This window comes from Metopolophium dirhodum, chromosome 1, assembly GCF_019925205.1.
Source record: "Metopolophium dirhodum isolate CAU chromosome 1, ASM1992520v1, whole genome shotgun sequence".
Taxonomy (NCBI): domain Eukaryota; kingdom Metazoa; phylum Arthropoda; class Insecta; order Hemiptera; family Aphididae; genus Metopolophium; species Metopolophium dirhodum.
In genome coordinates this window covers 95,844,114-95,864,828 of record NC_083560.1, presented here as the reverse complement: position 1 = coordinate 95,864,828, position 20,715 = coordinate 95,844,114, and the positions used below count along the sequence as shown (strand labels likewise).

General features: G+C 27.9%; 2 protein-coding genes across 2 annotated transcripts; one reads left to right on the top strand and one right to left on the bottom strand.

Moving 5' to 3' along the window:
- Window positions 1-7,445: 7,445 nt before the first annotated feature.
- LOC132946796 (uncharacterized) lies at window positions 7,446-8,177 on the top strand. Its single transcript, XM_061016877.1, has one exon. It carries the CDS (start codon window positions 7,446-7,448, stop codon window positions 8,175-8,177), a length of 732 nt encoding a protein of 243 aa, XP_060872860.1.
- A 4,989-nt stretch (window positions 8,178-13,166) lies between these two features.
- Window positions 13,167-15,088, bottom strand: LOC132936517 (uncharacterized). Its single transcript, XM_061003257.1, has 4 exons — window positions 15,052-15,088; window positions 14,163-14,496; window positions 13,665-13,864; window positions 13,167-13,383 (listed from the first exon to the last, which is right to left on the bottom strand). Exons 2-4 carry the CDS (start codon window positions 14,388-14,390, stop codon window positions 13,206-13,208), a joined length of 606 nt encoding a protein of 201 aa, XP_060859240.1. The 5' UTR covers window positions 14,391-14,496; window positions 15,052-15,088; the 3' UTR covers window positions 13,167-13,205.
- Between the last annotated feature and the right edge of the window lie 5,627 nt (window positions 15,089-20,715).

Genomic DNA, 20,715 nt, shown 5'->3' with positions numbered 1-20,715 from the left:
TAAATGTAATATAAAAAAGGTGGGTAAGTGGATGTCGCTCTGCTGTACAGTAGGCTACAAGTGGGTCACAGTAATGGATGGTGTTAAATTTGAATTCAATGATATAATTACATTGTATAAGAAAAACGATTCTGAGCGAAAACGGTCAGTCAGCCTGTGATATTACCAAGTATATTTGATGATATTATTGTGAATAAAGTAATTTATATATAACCTATTTACGTGGAGCCTTGTTTTAAATTTTCAATCCTTAGCCATAAAAGTTAAAAATTTTTAAATTTTTAACCACAAAATAATTATTAAATAAAAAATTTGATACATTTTGTCAAAATTTGAACTTTAAATGCTTAAAAAAAAATTGTGCTTATGTATTTTTAATATTTTTCAACTACTATTAGAACGATATATCAGAAGTCGTATATTAAATTTTCTCGCTTTTTTACCCAAATAATAAAATTTTATTGATATTTATAGAAAAAAAAACTAAAATATATGGAAACTGAAAATGTCCGTAAACAGCTTAAAATAAGTCAAAATATTTGGAAAATGTTATCGTGTATGGAAAATGCTAATACAAACATTCAGTCAAAATTTCATGTACCTACGGTCATTTGTTTTGAGTTGCACCAAAAACCAAAATCGCTTTTCTCAAAAACAGATTTTGCGTAAAAATTCCCGTTTTCCCTTAATTTTTCTTTTGTTTTTCACGTGGCGTTTGAAAATTACTGAGACATTTTTACTTTTGACCCCCCAATGTACCAACTAAATTCACTTTCCTACCAAAAAAGTTACAGTTTATTTAACAAACCCAATATTATTTTCTAAACATAATCAAATTTGTTTTTAAAAACGTTGAATATTTTTATAAACTATTTTGTTACATAAATTATATTCTAATTGATGATGATAACATAAAAAAATATTTAAATATTTTTCAATTTACTACACACATTGGTGTTTATAAAAATAATCATATCATGGGCCAATATTATATTTCGTTCAAAGAATAAAATTAATGTTCTGATGATTGGATCGGAAAAAAGTATTTTTTAATAAATAAAAAATTCAAATAAAAGTATTCGAATACTTTACAAGACTGTCCCCCTCTAACTACGCCTATAGCCCCCACAGGTTTTATTTTTGCTATAGAAAACTGTCAAAGCCTAAAAGTAACAGTTCAATTAATAAGTGTGTGGTGTGTCCCCTGAAATCAGATGTATTTTAGGCCCTGTGGTGGTACTGTGGTAGGTGATCGTTCGTACTCTAAATAGTAAATACCTAACTTAAAAAGTATTTAAATACATTTACTTAAATAGTTAATACTTTACAAGACTGCTAAACACACCATGACACTACATGTGTCAATAAGCGTCATGTTGACTACTAACAAAAATACTAACACCTAGTCACGAAAATAAAGTACACGGTTTAATAGGTTGGAATGGTTAGAATGGCGAAAAGTATGTAGAAAGACATATTATGCAAATACCAAAATAGTGGAAAAATTTACAATTTTTTCCATTATACTTAGATACATATCAGTGGCGTTTCCTGACTTTCGACGTTAGGCGTTAATGTGTGATTGATTAGGAACCCCCCCCCCCCCCCCTTATGAAAAATAAATTCCCAATTCAACATATTATTATTAAAGTTATTTATTTTACATACTTTTTAAATTTTTAAAAATACATAAAAATATTTATAAAATTTAATTATTACACAAACTGACAATGTTTTAATGAATATAATCTATTATATATTGATTTTTATTTGAATTGAATGCCGAGTGCATGACGTATTATCTGTCGTCTTTTTAATTTTTACTGTTGTTAAAATGTCAAGATCTGGACACGGTCTACCATTTTGAACTAAAACTTTTTTTTCAGCAAATGAAAGTCTTGAAAAGCAATTTTGTTTTAATTGATTTACAACTTCGCTACGGTTACACATACCTATTGTTAATATGGAATAAGTTTAATAACTATACGACACGTAATACGTATTGTAAATAATCAGTACCAAGAGTATCTTAAACAAAAATAAATAGAATACCTGGTAACTGTCTTGAATTATCAATCAATTGCAATAAAATTCATAAAAGATAGAATAGGTAGTACATGCTAATTAACAATAGTACAATACTGATGCAGTGATGCACAGAAATAAACAATAAGTTTTTGTCGATCGGCGTTGCAGTACGAGTGTACAACGTGCAGCCGCGATGATCCCCACTACTAATTGCCATTAGCCGAATAGCCGATTAGCGGCTGGTCGTTAATTTCATTTTCAACGACTTGGTCTAGTATTAACATTGCACCGAAGTTAGCCGACAATATCACGACAAATTACGAATGTGGGATATTAGATACCACGAGTCGTTGTTCAAAACATTAACGTCCTACACGACACAATACATAATATTCCGCAATCACACCATCGCGCCCGCGCGTCGTAGCTGCAGACGGTGCATACCGCTGGTCGAATCCCGAGTTAAAAATAGTTTATTTGTTGATTATTATTTTTATTTATAGAGAAGAGTACCTACAAAACAATTATTTTAAGATTTTGTAAATAAAATTATATTACTATGTAATATGCATTACAAATTTCCAAATTACAATATTACACATGCACAATATGTTATGACATCAATATTATAGGGCGTTAACACACAACTTGCACACCCAAAGAAAACGCCACTGATACATATTATAATATTTCAAGGAGACTGTATAATTTGACTTATCTGCGGAATGGCAATGTATGCAAGGCAAAGCGCGCAATTGTGAAATTTTAGATTAAAGTAGTAAGTATACCAGCTATAATGCTATATCATTTTAATAATGTAATACTTTTTATATACAAGTAGTTTCACAGTATGAATTATGGGTAAGTTTTTGGTCTCTAACGTCGTTGCTGTAGAAAGTAAATATTACCTTTTAGATTCTGAGCGAAGCGATGAATGTATTGATTTTACAATGATGTGTGTTTTTTTGAAAAAATTTTTGTGTCTGTCATCACCTAATACTAAAAACACGTTTTAAAACTTGGGACACACATTTGTCATTCAGGGGACACAAAGTGTGTCAGGGGACACGGTATTTTAGCCCCTGTACCACCATAACCTAACCTAACAATTAGCCGTGCTCTGTTTACCGAGTTGTTTAACTGCATTCCTACGTACGACAAATCTTTTTACGAGTTGTAATCATTGCGTTTTTATTTGATTTACGTTTAAGTACATATTCCAATGATGTTTGAGGTGTGAGCACATATCATTACAACTAGTCAATAGTGTGTGGTGTGTCCAATGTACATCGCTTAATTGATTACGCATATTGTGTGCATACCTAGTAGTCCTTTAGAAGGAACGATGATCGCCATCCCCCCTCCCACCCCATTGGGACCTGGAAAATTCATTTTAATATGTAAATTACAAAATATCATAATTAATGACAGTTATTCAGTATTAAGTAATTACAGTAATCGGGGCATAGGTACTATATATTTACGTCCCAAATTGACAAGAGACGGTTACATGTTAGTTATTATTAGTGGCTAGTGATGTATTCGAACTATTAGGACACAATTTACCTATTGTATATTATATTGGCGGGTTATTTACGTCCTAAACGATAAATTAACGATTTCGTATCTATAATATTAGATAGTTAGGTACATAAGAAAAAAAAATATAACTATAAGTATGTACGTTATTATTATATTTGATAAATAAAATAATCTTAAATACTCATATAAATAACATGTAAGTAGGTATTTAATAATTAAAAGAATTTTGAATATTAATAAAATAAAACATTATAGTATAAGTGGGTAAATATTGGGTAAAATTGTATGACCTACATTAAATAACATACTATTAATTTCTTTGTTGTATTATATTTGATAGTACCAGTTGAGTTCCAATAAGTTACATTTTATCTTTTTGATCACTTCTGTAATTTTTTTGGTTTAATAAATCAATCGATACCTATAAGAAAATATTATTATGTTTTAATTTGCAGTTCTTTTAATTTTTTTATGAAGACGAAAATATTAGGGTGTACTTCAGTGATATAAACGATTTGAATTTAAAACGAAAAAATTCTTATTTAACTCTTAACTGCACATTTGAGTTTCCATTTTTATTTATTACGTAGGGTAGGTGCTAACAAATACCTATTACCTACTACCTATAACACGTCTACGGGTTTTAATGATTATGAAACTTCGGGTGAATGTAAGTTCCCACACGAGATATAGCAGGTAAAAATTACTCCTGGATATCCCACGTTCCCACACGAAAAAAATTACACTTGTACGTAAGTTCCCACACGAAAAAAAATTATACCAAACACCAAGGCAAAGAAAAGTAACTCAACTTAATTTAAAGTTAAAATTTTCTTATTTTCAAAATAAAAAATTTCTGACACATAATAATGTTTATATAAATTGCTTATAATTTTAACTTATAATTCGTTAATGCTCAGCCTTGCCAAACACAAACTTCCTTCCCACTTTATTCAGACTTAGGAGTTAGGACTTACAACTTAAACGTAGTTGGTGTGGTTAAAATTTGTTTTGTTTTTGTATTGCATAAAAAAAGTCCAATTCAATTTTGAATTGAATCTAGTCCGTATAATGTATAATAAAAATTAATAATATAATGTGTATAATATTTGTATATGTATAAAATAAAAATAATAATAGAAAAAATCAAATTTTATTAGGTGTATTACGATAGCTCAAACACTGCACATAGTCATACTGTGTAATTTTTTTCCGTGTGGGAACTTACGTACGGGCGTATTTTTTTTCGTGAGAGAACTTACATATGTACTCGCTTACCTGCTATGTTTCGTGTGGGAACTTACCAAACCCTGAAACTTCAAAGTACAAATTGTCTCACTGGGTTACATCTAAAATATCACATACGTCAGATGTCATATTTTCCAAGAAATTAGCTACTTTAAAAAGTTTAAGTAGCTGGTGATCAAACACGATTTTTTTTAGGTATATTATTTATATTACTGCATGCAGTATAATAATAAATTGTATAATTATATTCTCTATTATTTGTATTTTTCGGAAAATTGTAGTTTTACTTCGCTAATAAATAATATACTTTATATATAAAGTGTGTTTAAGATTACGCACGCGATCAACCGAAATTGGTTTAATTAATTTTTAATACTATTGACCCAAGTTCCTCTAAATTATAAGCGTGCAAACATGGGAGGGGGGGGGGGATGAGCAGGTGGGCCAGGTGCGAGACATACCGAAATTTGTATACATAATAATACATGATCTAGACATCACGATTTTTGATTTTTTGTAAATCATAAAACATTAATAGGTAGTTGAAAAATAACATTGATACTCAATGATAATAAATAATAATAAATTAAATGTCCCTAAAAATAAATTGATAACACATTACCATTACAGATTGCGAAATTGTATTTATTTAAAATTTAAAACTGTGTTGTACAATAATACACCCAAAAATACGTACATAATATTAATTTTTTTAATCCCCTAACTTGTTACCTATTGAAGTAAGTGTGTATCAAGGCGAAATAAGAACTAACACAAACTGTATAGTACTTAAATACCTAATACATAATAACATTTATTACAAATTCATACTAGAGCCAATCCCGTGTTTAATACGATAAACAAAAAAAATAGTTATCATACAAAATCCAGTTTTTTCATTTTTTGGATGCTCAGTTCATCGATAACCTCATCTGGCATTATTATTGTATTGACCGGTGACATGCCAATAAAGCCAACACATTAAGGAATAAGGGCCCGTATTAAAATAGGTTAAACCGCGGAATTCGGGCGGTAAAATCAGTGGGTTAATAATTCATTATGTGTAACAGAGGTTTAAACTATGATTGTAAAACGGGTCTTTAACAAAGTATATAAAAATTACTACTTAATTTAAAATGTAGTTATTACTCAATATTAGATAACAAAAATTGATAAAATATTTACTTCTGTCATATTTTGTTATTAAGTATTATTAATATACCTAATAAAAACTTGAAAAACATCGTTCAGGTGGAGCACATGTTAATACAGGAAAAGTACAAAATATTTTCAAGAGTTCATGAGTATTTGGATAAAACTCTTTATTACAAATATCTAAAGCATGTAACCCAGAGGTGAATACAATTTTTTCAGTCATTAACTACACTTCTAAAAATAAACCCACGTCCTTTGGTAAATCTACAGTCTTCATAGTAATTTTGTTTTATTTCCGACTGTTTATCGGGTTTATTATAAGCATGAAAAATAATTCGTAAAAAAGTAAAAAAATACAGTACCCCATACTACCATAGAGGTATATGTTTTTGTTGTCCGATATATATGCTGCGAACGACTAGTGGCGTATAGTATATCAGATCGGTAAAATTACCACGGCTAGTGAACATTAAGAAAACAGAAAGAAAAGAAATATCATATTGAGAAATACAGAAAATGAGAAAACTTAACTTCACAAAAAAAAAGGGTCAAAGGGGGATCTATCTCCATATCCCCACCGTAAATACGCCACTGGCCCACCCTGCCACAAATGTCTGTGCACTTTTATGCTCTAAATATTGACTGGTTGGCGGCCCCTGTCCTACGTTATGTTGTACAAGGGTCGAGGATATCTATCACGAACTAATGATGAGATTATGTTTCAAACTTCTTTGTTCAATTCGTTATTTAATATTTAGTGTATTGGTGTTCAAAACTTAAAAATGTACTACCATTTCTATAATAATATATTTAGTTTTTTTTTCTATAACTGTCAGTAAAATATTATTTGTTGGGTCAAAAAGCTTAATGCTTAAAATCTCTAATACAAAGCTCCTGATATATTGATGCCATAGCGGTTAAAAATATTAAAAATACTTAGTTACAATATTTTTCTAAGTATTTAAAGTACAATTTTTGACAACATTTATCAAATTTAAAATTTAAAAGTGGATGTCGCTCATCTGTACAGTAGGTTACAACTGGGTCACTGTAATGGATGGTATGAAATTTGTATTGAATGATATAATATCATTGCATACGAAAAACGATTCTGAGCCGGAGACAGTCTGTTTAGAATATTACTATAAGTATTTTTGATGATATTATTGTAAATAACGTAATTTACGTGGAAACTAGTTTTAAATTTTAAATTCATAGCTATAAAAGTTGAACATTTTATGCTTTTTTAACTACAAAAATAATTTTTTTTATTTTAAATATGATACATTTTGTCGAAATTTGAACTTTGAATGCATATAATTTTCGTTTATTAATATACAAACCAAATAATAATCATGAATTGTAATAAATGTTTTGAAAGCATTATTAAGGATGATTGTTTAACCTGTTCTACATGTAGTAAACAATTTCATTATTACTGCCAGGGCTATAATGAAACAACATTTAATAAAATGTCGAAAAATAGTAAATCTAGGCTCGTCTGCTCGGATTGTAAAATTAATTCTGAATCAGGTATAACAACTAATAAACATAACGTCACATTACAAGGCTTAGCTGAATCAGTTAATTTTATGGGCAACAAATTTGATGAATTCAATAATACTGTTTCCAAATTACTTAATGAAATGAAGGAATTAAGAGAAGAGAACCGGAAAATCTCTGACATTAACAGAAACTTAGTAACTGAGGTGAATATTTTAAAACAAAAAATTGATGATATTGAACAAAAATCACTTGAAAAAATGGTTGAGATATCCGGAATACCTACTTCTAAAGATGAAGATTGTGCCAAGATTGCTGAGGAAATTGCCGCCAAACTTAATGTTGCAATTCATGTGGAAAAAGCAGTAAGAATTCCTATTAAAAATAATCAATTTTCAAAAATTCTCGTATGGTTAAGTCATAAAGATATGAAGTCTAATCTCGTTACAAAATGTAAAAGAAATCGTGATTTATTTGCCAAACAAATTAATTCAAATTGGTCCAGCACTGTGCGAATTTTCATCAATGAACATATTACTAAGGTTAGAAGACATCTATTATTCAAAACAAAAGAAGCTGCAAGAGAAAAATTTTACAAATATGTTTGGATTAATGAAGGTGATATCTTAGTACGTAAGGATGACCAATCTAAGGTTTTTCGTATAAGAGAACTAGGTGATATAGCCATGAAAATACAGTAATTATGTTGTTTTGATTTTGCATTTTTGTACATACTTTATTAATTAATGAATAATGATATTCAATTTTGTATATCTGATATTGATCAGATTAATTCAATTGTAACATTAAATATTACTGATTTAAATTCAATAAATATAGGCAATAATAAATTTTCCATATTTGCTATGAATATAAGTAGTATTAAGTGCCATTTTGATGAATTGTTGGTATTATTAAGTACTTCAGTGGTAAATTTTGATATTGTTGTTTTATATGAAACTTGGCTTTTAAATGATGTAAATTTTATTATTAATGGCTATCAATCTTTTAATTCTCTTGGTGTAAACAATAAGTCTGATGGTGTTACTCTTTTTATTAAGAATAGTTATCAAGTTAAAAATGTTTGTACTAACCTAATGACTAATGTTAATTCAATTGAAGTACATTTTGATATTAATGGCATAGAGTATATTGTTATTGGGTGTTATAGATCCCCTTCAGATAATATTGATGCTTTTTTATCTTCTTTATATAGTTATTTGACACAAAGTTCTGAGTTTAAAAATCATATTATTTGTGGTGATTTTAATATTGATATCCTAAAGAGTAATAATCTAAAAGTAATTGAATATTTAAATATTTTTTATGGTTTTGGTTTTTATTCTTGCATTAATAATGTAACTAGACAAACTAATACTTCTGCTTCATGCATAGATCATTTCTTTGTTAAAAGAATTTTATCAGTTAATATTCATTCTTATGTTTATCTTTCTTCAATTACTGATCATTTTAGTATAATCTTAACATTTAAATTAAATTTTAATCATATACAACATAGTAAATGTAATAATACTAATAATGCTCTATCAGTTATCGATTTTCATAAATTAAATTTAAGTATTAATAACTTTAATTGGGATAGTATATTAAGTAGTAATGACATTGATGTTGATGTTACCAATTTTATAAACAAGATTGACTTATGTATAGCTAATTCTACTAAAAAAATTTCTAGAAAATTTAATTCTTATAACTACAAACTTAAACCATGGATAACAAAAGGAATCATTGTTTCTATCAGACATAGAGAAAAAATGTATGGTCAAAAAATTAAAAATCCAAATAATATTACATTAATTACTAAGTATAATAAATATAGAAACTTACTTAATACTTTGATTAAGAAAGCCAAAAGTATGTATTATCATAATAAAATATATAATAATAAAGGCAATGTCAAAAAACTTTGGGAAACAATTAAATTTGTAACTAATAACTCATCATATAATTCCAAAAATACAGTACATTCTTTAATAAACAATGAAGGTATAAAGATATCTGATAATAAAATTATTCCTAACATTTTTAATGATTACTTTTCCTCAATAGGGATGAATATCTATGATAATATATTAAATAAAAACTATTTTAATGATAATTTTCATGACTTAAATAAGGGGTGCTACATCTATGAAAGTATATTTTTTACTCCTATCACTCATGATGAGATTATAAAGTTTATACAAAAGATTAAAGATCATAGTTCTTTTTATGAAGGCAACTTATCAAATAAGGTTTTAAAAATGACTTCTACATCTATTTCTAAACCTTTAGCAATTTTATTTAATAAAATAGTTGAGTTAGGTATATTCCCTCTTGCCTTCAAAAAAGCAGTGGTTATCCCAATATTTAAATCTGGTGATAAAGGCTTACCTGAGAACTATAGACCAATTTCTCTAACCCTATCAATTTCAAAACTATTAGAAAAATGTATTAAAGTCAGACTGGTCAACTTTTTAAATAAATATAAATTTTTTTCGGATAGGCAATTTGGTTTTAGGGAAGGAATGTCCACTAATGACGCCTTATTTCATATTACCAATTACATTTATGATAATATTGATAAAAGTAATTATGTAATAGGTGTTTTTCTTGATATAAAAAAGCCATTTGACACTGTAAGTTTAGATCTATTAATTAGAAAGTTACACTATGCTGGGATAAGAAGTAATATTTTAAAATTAATTAAGTCATACCTAAACGATAGAACTCAAATAGTCAGGGTTAATAATGAATATAGTAATGTAAGTAATATTTCAATTGGTGTTCCACAGGGTTCTGTTTCAGGATTTTTCACAAGTATTTAAAGATCAAATTTTGATAAAATTAATTCGCTTTATCTTTAATTTCTTTAATTATCTAGTTATTTTATTAAAATATGAAAACAACCGGTTATTGAGTGCTAATTTATATATTTTGTGTTAATTAACAATATAAATATTTTATTATAAAATATGATAATTACAGTCTTTTTAAAGAAAATCTTTTTGGCCTGGTACCTATATTCTGTGGCTGCCCTTGGGTACTGATTCACTATTCTTGAGATAATCTATTAAAATTGAAACACAAAATATTAAAAACAGTTATCATAACAATTAAACAAATTAAATAATTACTTTTGTGATGTTAATGATGTTAGTTCTGCATAGCGGACAAACTCTTCACCCTCTCGCATCCACTTCTCAATGCATACCCTGCAGAAATGGTGCTGGCAGGGCACTGCCGTAGTAGTGGACATTTCATTATAGCAAATTATGCATACTTCAAGAACTGAAAAAATAATGTTTTAAGTTAACAAATATTTACAAAAATGCCATACGCAATGAAAATTAATTTAATTTTACATACTTTCATTTTCTTGTTGTGTCTCTACCTCATCATTTTTAAGTTCCGCATAAAAAGCTTCAAATATATTAAGTCTTCCATTTCTTACAAGTTCTTCTTTTTTTTTTTTATTTATTGTTTATAAAGTTTTTCTGACAATTGGTCATCTAAACTTAAGGCTAAAAGAATATAATATTTGACATTTTTAAAAAGGTTAACATAAAAAAAAAAAATTACAAAATCAGTAAGATTTGATAAATTAGAGTTTAACAATGTTTTATGAGCTTAGATCTAACTATATTTTTTACAACAGTAATAGGTATGTACAATTAAGATTTAATTAAGAATTAATAAATATGAGAAAATAATAATACAATAGACAATTAGCGTAGGAGGTCATGTGGACGTCCACGCTTGAGACGGCGTATTGGAAGAGGGACACTTAGGTTGTAGTATTTAGCGCTGCTAGCGGACTGTAATTGGTTGAAGAAGTTGATTGTTAATTTCTTTATATAATCAGTTATAGATGGTAGCTGGAAGTCCGTGTGCAGTGCAACATTACGTATAAACCATGGGGCGTTAGATATTGTCCTGAGGACTTTGGATTGAAATATTTGTATCTTGTGTATATGGGTCTCAGCACAATTTCCCCACACAGGGACTGCATATAAAAGTAGTGGTTGTAAAATTTGTAAAATTTGTTTGTATATCAATATAGAACAATCCCAGCTTAGCGATGATTGTCAGTTTAACAATGGATAAAGTATCTTTAGTCTCTGGTAGCCTTGTTGGAGTTTAGAGGTGATGTGTGGGTTCCAAGTTAGTTTCCTGTCTAATATTACGCCGAGATATTTGATGCTAGGTGACCAGGGAATGTTATTGCCGTACAGTTTTAAATTGCCGGGAGTTTTGGGGCGACGATTAGTGAAAAGGACTGCTGTGCTTTTTTGAGGGTTCAGTTTTATTTTCCATTTATCTCCCCATTTTTGGATGTCATTCAGGTGGTCTTGGATATTTTTTTGATTAGTTCTTCTACTCTTGGACTCCAGTATCTATGTCTCCCATTATCTACACATAAATTATAATGGTTATTTCATTATTTGTTTATTGTTATACATTTATTGAATAAATTCAGAATATTTTTAAGTTAAGTGAAGTTAGTAAGTAACGTAACAATATCAAACTTATTGAAAGGAAGCGATTAATAAAGTAATCCAAACAATGTTAAGTTGAATTAATAAAAAAAGATTTTTAATACAGTGAATAATTAACTATATAATAATACAATGCACTCAGAAACATATATCGCCAACGGGTTGCATATCTTGACTGCCATAAGAAGTAAGAACTGAATTATAATAATACTATAGCTAATATTTCTAACTGCCATATACACACAATATTGAAAATTTATCAACTCTGCATTTTTGCTTTCCTTATAGATGTATAACTATATAGCTTATCTACAGTATGACAATATTACTTATTGTATACAATATACAGGGTGAAAACTAAATTATAATTTAATATTTCAACTAGACTATTAGAAGCAAGGTTTTCATAGACATAGGTGCAACTAGACCTCTAACTTTGGGGGTGCTAAAATTATGGACACACAGCCTACACCCCTACAATCCTCTTTACACAACTGTCATTGCTATACACACAAAATAATTAAATATTTTATATACCTATGTATTAACAATTTATTTATAAATGTTGAATATTACTATAATAATATATAAAGTATTCAGTAGATACTACAAAAAAAATTACTGTTTTTGGCAGGTGCTAAAGACCCTATAGCTCCCTTTATTGCTCCTATTCATACACTATACAGACATAATTGAATATATTTATAAGTATTAAAATGTTTAACAAAAGTACTATTTAAATTTTTAAATTTTAATAATAAGGTTTTTTTTAGTTATATTTACTACCTACCTTGTAGGTTGTAAGCATGACCACATACTATCTGCCTTCATTGACAGGTAGTTCTATATGAAGCATCTGACCTAATACTGGTGCTAACGCAACTGCTTCTGCTGGTGCAACAACTGGTACTAAATCATTACCTACTGGTACTGGTGCTGCTGGTTGAACAACTATTGGCGGTTCATTATCCACATGCAGTGCTCAATTTCGTTGCTGTTGTTCATATGTTGCTGTAGTATGCGACATTCATGAAGAAACCACCACGTTGATATCAGCCCAAGAGAATATTATTAGGAAGCATGTTGGATAGAATTTAAATTTCTATAATTTATTCGGTGGTATCTTGTTGGCCGTAAATTATTATTTAGCTGAGCCATAATAGTGTGGAAACTCATACTCAGGTGAGATAGTATAGTAATATAATCCATTGTGGTTGGTAGTAGTTGGTGCTAAGTAAATAAGTTAAAAATTAAATAAATATGATTACCTAAAAATATCCATAAGTTAGGGTGAGCTACATTAAATATGTTCCGCAAAGTATTATGAAAACTTTCGAGACTATTGTTATTTTGTCTTGGTAATCCATTGATTGAAATAATGTTTAATCCAACTTGTCTGAGCCAATAGCTGAAAATAAGTATTTAATTGATTAGTAACAATAATAATAAATAGATAAATTACCAATAAGTCTTAAATACAAATAATAAAAATATAAGTAATTTATTATGTTTTTTAGTTTACTATAACAATAATAGAAACTTCAAAATACAATTTGTTCTCATATTTTGCCAAACTGCCTTTAAATGATTTTTTTAAATTAGTAAACTAGGTTAAGTTGTTAAGAATGATTTTTTTTTGTCATTATTAATTATTATTTTGCTTCATTATAACTTCATTAATGAACTTACTTAGTTGTGGCGAAACCAACACCTGTGATTCGTGCAGCCGGAAATATAAACTTGAGAGTATCTCTTAGGACCGTTTCATAATCCGTTATTACGATGGATGGATTGAGGTTGGCCAGATGATGGGTCTTTAAAAAGTTAAAAACGCAGTTGTATGTATTTCTTGTTTTACATTCCATGAGACAGTAGACTATAGGTATAGACTAAACACAAAATATATCAAGTTTTACTGTCTTGGTGCCTATATAATGGATAATGTAATATTTTATGGTTATCATATTATGGAACATTTTATAATTTACACAAGGATAACTTAAGCGTATGTAGAATTTATGAAATCAAGTAATAGAACATTTACTTTGCAATTTAATTATTAGCTATAAAAAGGCTCATGATAATTGTAATTCATATTTTAAATAAATTCTTATTTTTCAGTTATCTGGTATTTTGATTATAAAATATGAAATTTTAATAATATTAAAATATTAAAATTATACATACGTAATTTTCAATCATACAATGGATAATTAAAAACTGACTTCCCGTGTTTGACGGCACAACCTTAAAAGTGGCATCTACATGGACTTCATCAACATTGTTAGCCATAACTAATTGCAATAATGTGGTGCATGAAAAAATCATGCTTGCTCGGACATCAACATCATGCACACAGCCCTTAAACATGATTTCACCACAGCAAGAGCACAGCACGATACAAACGTCCTTCATCAAAAATATTAGCCAAATCAGCCAGAGAATGGGGCAAAGATGGCAGCGATGATACTTTCTGCTGTTGAGTATGGATAAAGGCTAGAGGCTTCTGGCTTCTGGCTTTCTATGAAAACAAAATAGTGTTCATAGAGATTTCTTAGAATTTTGATGTATGTTTATATTTTAAAATTAATTTATTTGTTTTTATATAGATAAATACAAGAGTATTAATAATTCATTTTTATATTTGAAAATCCATGAGATGAATAATAATTATTAATGTCTTACATATTAAGTCAAACAATAAGTAAAATTATGGGTAACAGACCTACAAAGAACCAATTCAAAACAAATAGTTTTGGTCACTGCAGAATATCTACTATTTTTCCTTATAGTGTTGATCTAATATAGAGAAGATGTACTATTTTTTAAAATAAATAATAATATTATAAATATAAGTATAAATGTATTTAATTATTAAATTAAGAGTTAAGTTCCCTGTATCATGCTTTATTTTGAAAATAAACCTTTTGTGACTTCCAGTTTTAATATTTTTATACTTATGATTTTAGTGTTTAGTCCCATATACTTATTCATAAAAGTTATAGGTAGGTAGGTAGACTGAAATAGTATTTATAGTTTGCGTACCTATTGTACTGTTACCAAATTATGTACTTACATTCTAGCTTCTTCATCGTAAACATGCCTCAATGTTACATTTTCTGATGAAGCCCTTCTTTTAAGGACTTACCTTAATGCTCTGACCAATGTTTCATTAATATTTTGCGTTAGGTCGCCATTATGTTCTTTAATAACAAAAAATGTGCCATTCAACAACTTTTTTAATGACCCTGTACAAAAATATCCACCACATCTAGCACATCTGTAATATCTATAATAATAAAAATAAACAATAAATTAGTATTAATTACTAATTAGTAATCTAAGTAATAATGGGGATTTACCTTTAGGTACATAAAAATATTAACTAGAGTATAAAATTCTGTACTAGGTAGGTGGTTCTAAGATAGGTGCCTACACACAATTTTAAACCCTGAACACAATATTATTGAAATATGGAAGTATGAAACATTACATAGCTCCTTTCTACTTCCCAAATACAAGCCCGTTTCGATATTGGAATTGGAAAATGGAAATAGGTATAGGTAGTACATTTAAATAATTTTAAGTTTAAGTTTAAGCAACTTATTTCTACAGTTAATAATGTTGAATATTCACAGAACATTATTCTTAAGACTTAAATACAGATAAGTAGCAATTCTAATATATATTAAGTCAGTTGAGCAATAATTATAACTTATTAAATTATAATATAATTTATAACTATAAATTAGCAATAAGTAGTATACATCTATATAAGTGTAAAAGGGACTATTATAAGGTATACTATGCACAAAGGGCAAACGATTAATGATGTCTATTATAATTTTCTAACTTAAAAATCAATGTAAAGCTCTTAAATATACTCACGTTATTGCTTTTTAGGTACCTAAATTATCATAAATATAACCATTGTGCTTAAGAAATAAAAATATACAAATATACAACATAACAAAAAACTTTTTGCGTTTTGCGCGGGTTAGAACCACTCCCTTGATATTTATAGTAGAATTACTAAAATTCCACAACGCATAGGGAACAACTTTAACTGTGTCGTAGCCTTTATATTATTTGGATAACATAAATAAAATTTAAGTTATCAGTTTGAGAATATTAGGATTTTTTTTGATTTTTTCATTTAATTAACCAAACGAATTAAATAAAAACGATTTATCACTATCATGGATGAAAAATATCATATCAGTTTGGCTTAGAATAATCAACAAATTACATTATCTCTGGCCGCCGAATTTAAAAATATTTAAATTTTTAATATTACATTATTAGATACAAATACAATTTCAAAACTGACTACTGAGTATAAATGTATAATATAATGACATCAATTTCCAATAATATTGTATACTTAGTACATTTATTAGGCAGTCGTATTTAGATTATGAGTCTTAACATAGTTACTAGTAAGACACAAAGTAATAACATTAAACTATATATACTTATGTATTATTTATGTGTTTAGGTAGTTGCATGTAATCATAATTTAAAATTGTTAAATTTTTATTCATTATAATTCTCCTAGGCTCTACAGTCTACAGGTCAACTTATCGAACTTAAATAAACGACCTTACATATTATAACGATTCATTATTTGAATAATTAACAATGGATAATAAACTGTTTAACGCTATTGGTTAATTCAATAATAATTTTCTTCACAGCCCACGTTTACTTAAGTGTAATTTATATTTTTACACTAACCATGATCTACATCTAAAAAAAGTAATAATATTTTAGTATATAATAATAGGGCTCGGATTTATATGTATTAAAAAAACCAAAATATCTAAATATATATGTAATAAAAAATCACTTTATATGTGATTAAAAAATTAAAATATGGAATAAAAAAAAATTACAAAAAAATATAAAAAAAATGCTTTATAAATTACATTATTATCTAATTTCTTTATTTTACTACTATTATTCATCTTGATCTTGAAAACAATGAGATACCATATACATGCTGAAATCGTCAAAGTTAAATAATCTACGTTTAGTACGGTTTGGTCGTAACACAGATTTGTACCGACTGAAGGAGCACTCGACTTCCACCGAGTTAATGGGTGCAAATTTCATATTTGCAATGTCCAAAGTAGTGAGTTCATATATAAATTAAATTATTTTTAAAATCATCTATATTTAATTAATGTTTCGCTTTTTAAATAGAAACTGCTGAAGTAGAATCCAACGTTGATACAACATCTTTTATTTTTTCAAAGGTTTCGCAATAGTATTTGACTGCATTCAACATGTCCCCCCTCTAGTAATTATTGGTTCTGGTGGAAGAATCAAATTTGGATACATTTCTTTCAGCTTTTCTACACGACTTGGAGCTTTTTTAAAAATATTTTTTTTACCTCAGCAATTAACTTGTCTATTTGTCTAATTTAGCTCTAATGGTTTCTCTAATTCTACGAAGTCCATGAGCTAAGCATGTCAAGTGAATCATCTTTGGGTAAAATACATTAATGCGGCAATTGCGGATTTCACCATATACGGCGCTGCATTAGTTAAAAATAATAATACATTTTCGTGTTTCACACCTTTCGGCCATAATAAACTCTTACTTAACTCTTATTTTACTTAATTTTCCAACAATAAGATTTCCAACAATTCTACCTTCAACGTCTATTGTTTCGTCGATCGAAACCCATATAGGGCCATCTTGAATGATGTTTCTAATAGAATTAAGTGTTTCCTGGTAAATTTCTGTCATGTTATTTTTCCTAAGAGTACTCTTGTCAGGAATTAATTGCCCCCTATACTTTGTTAAAAAAGCATTCAATGATTTATTTTCTAACTTTGAGATTGGAATATCCGCATATAAGAACGACAAAATTCGAAATTAAATGAGTTTTTATTACCCGGAGAAGTGGCGGAAGCAAAAAACTGCTGTTTGAATTTTTTTCGTCTTATTTTACTCTCTTTGTGTTTGGCGGTCCCTATATGTTGTACTACTAAAAAGCGTTGTTCAATGGAAACAGATTTTTCACACGTATAACAGTACAAAATCTCACAATCACTCTGAAAATGTCCGTTTGGAAATTCTAGTACATAGTTTTTAGCTTTTCCAACTTTGGACACTCGAACTTTCGGCATAATTTAACACTAACACGGCCAACTCAAAATTACACGTCTAAATAAACGTCCCGTTCGTCGATGTGGGTATACTGACTCGCTGTCAGTACTTCAACGCAAACACGTATTAATCGTTATCTATCATTTATCGAGGTCACAAATGTCGAATATAATATTATATCGACCGTAGATTACGGTCGATTAGTTCAATAATTGGTATTATTTTGCTTACGTACTTTTGGAAACATGGGAAATTTTCTGTATTGAAAAATACAATCGTATATAATTATTAATAAATCGTAAATTAACTAATTGTCGAAATGTGTAGAAATAAATGGAATTATTGAGAAAAATGTAAAAATATGTACTTATGACAAAATATGTAAAAATATGTAAAATAAATAATAGTTCATTACATTGGAAATCGCTTGAAATGAATTTATCACTTACCTAAATTAATTTATCAAGTCACAGTAAAAATATGTATTTACATATAAATCCGAGCCCTAATAATAAATAATAATGTATATAAAATTTAATATTTTATAATATTTTTGGGTAACACAGCCGTAAAATAAAACAGTATTTAAATAAGTTTTTTAATTTTATAATATATTAAACAATGCATACATATTATACAGCACAAAACAGTTTATATACATGTTAGTCACTAAACATTATAAATGTAATGAATACAATTTAAAAAAAATTCAGAATCTATGGAACACCACTGATATAGGCTATTATGGTTTAAGTGTTAAACTGTGTCATTATTATTATTATATTTAAATTTAAACTATTTATTGTAAATCTATATATTGCATTAATCATAAGTTAAATATAAAATTTTATTTAATTACATTTAATACAATTAATAATTATTAGATAGAAAATAAATTTATTAGGGTTTTACTAATGTTTATCATAAAGCTATTTTCAATGTCCAAAAATTAATGAATCCAATTTCCATAACTCAAGTATAAGTGTATAACTAAATGTCTGAAGTCTGAACTACATATTATATGTTGTTACTTTCAAATTCACATATACACATCCTGGTCCTTGAAGATCTGCACTCTTAAAATTGGCTACCTACTTCTTAAAAATTGAACAATGGTAGATACCCCAGACACGTATACATGGGTGTGGGGGGGGGGGTTTATTTTTATTTTTTATAATGAAAAGAAATAGTGATCAACCATCATTATTCAATTTTGGTGTAAAAAAAATTAAAAATAACGAAGAAACTGAAAGTGAATCGAGTAATATTGAAAATATTGCAACCGAAGTTGATGTACCAAACACTTTGCAGACCCAACTTGATACAAATATAAACAATGAATCGTTAAAAAATTATTCTCTGGATATTGAATTATTTTTATCAGCTTCTAATAATATAAATGATGCGAAAAACGAGTTATTAAAAAATCCATGGACACCACCCAAAAAATACCAATTTCCCACCGAACAACAAAGGCGGCTGAAATTTCAATTAGATTGGTTAAACGGTTTTCCTTAGCTTGTTTACTCCGAAAAAGTGCAAGGTGCCCTATGTAAATGCTGTGTACTATTTTCCAATAACATTGTTGGTAAAGAGATCCATAAAAAATTAGGCGCTCTGATTATAAAATCAGTAAATAAATAAGAAGGAAGAAATTGTTTTATTATGTTGCTATACAATTTGTATTGCTATATTTTGTTATTATATTATTAAAAGATAAGGTACTAAATATTGAAATCGAAGCACTCTTTCTGGTATAAATTTTGTAAAAAGGATAAAAAAAAAAAAAAATAAACACCATTGTAAAACCACTAGCTTCATCGGTCCGCTCAGAATCTAATATAGTTATGTTATAACTCATAACTAGAGAGCGGATTTGTATGCATTTGCATATTTATTCTGGTTGATCGCATGATATGCTAAGTGAGCACACAATTTGTTTCATGACATGACGATTTAAAAAATGAAACTTTTTAGCGCATATTTTGACATTTTTCTATTTTAAGGGCTTATTTTACAATTTTAATAGCATATTTCATCTTTTAGTGCATATTTCGATGTTTTTTAGACATATTTAAAATACATAGTATTATAATAAAAAAAAAAATATCATATTTTTGTAGTTTCGATTAATATCAAAATAAATTAATAGGTATACTTCTAGGTATAAACGGGTTTCCCAAATATTACCTTAGATCAATAATCGGGGTAATAAAATACATAATAAGATAAAGATTTTAAAGATTAAAATTTGTTTTAGGATACATTGTTGATATAAATTGATTCCTATTTTTTTCTTATAGATTAAAACTACCTACAAAAAAAAAATAAAGTAGTATTTATAGTAGGGTTCGATAATTTTTTTGCTAATTTTATTATGCATATTTATACTTTTTGTGCATATTTTAACATTTTAGTGCATATATTTATGCATATTTGGGATTTTTTAGTGCATATTTGGTTGGTTTTTATTAAAAAATGGGCACTATCGAATAGTCACTATCGAACTATTCGATAGTAGTTCACTATTCGAACTATTCGATAGTCATTCCAAAACTATTCGAATAGTTAAAACATTCGAATAGTCACGATATATTCGATAGTTTTAAAACTATTCGAATA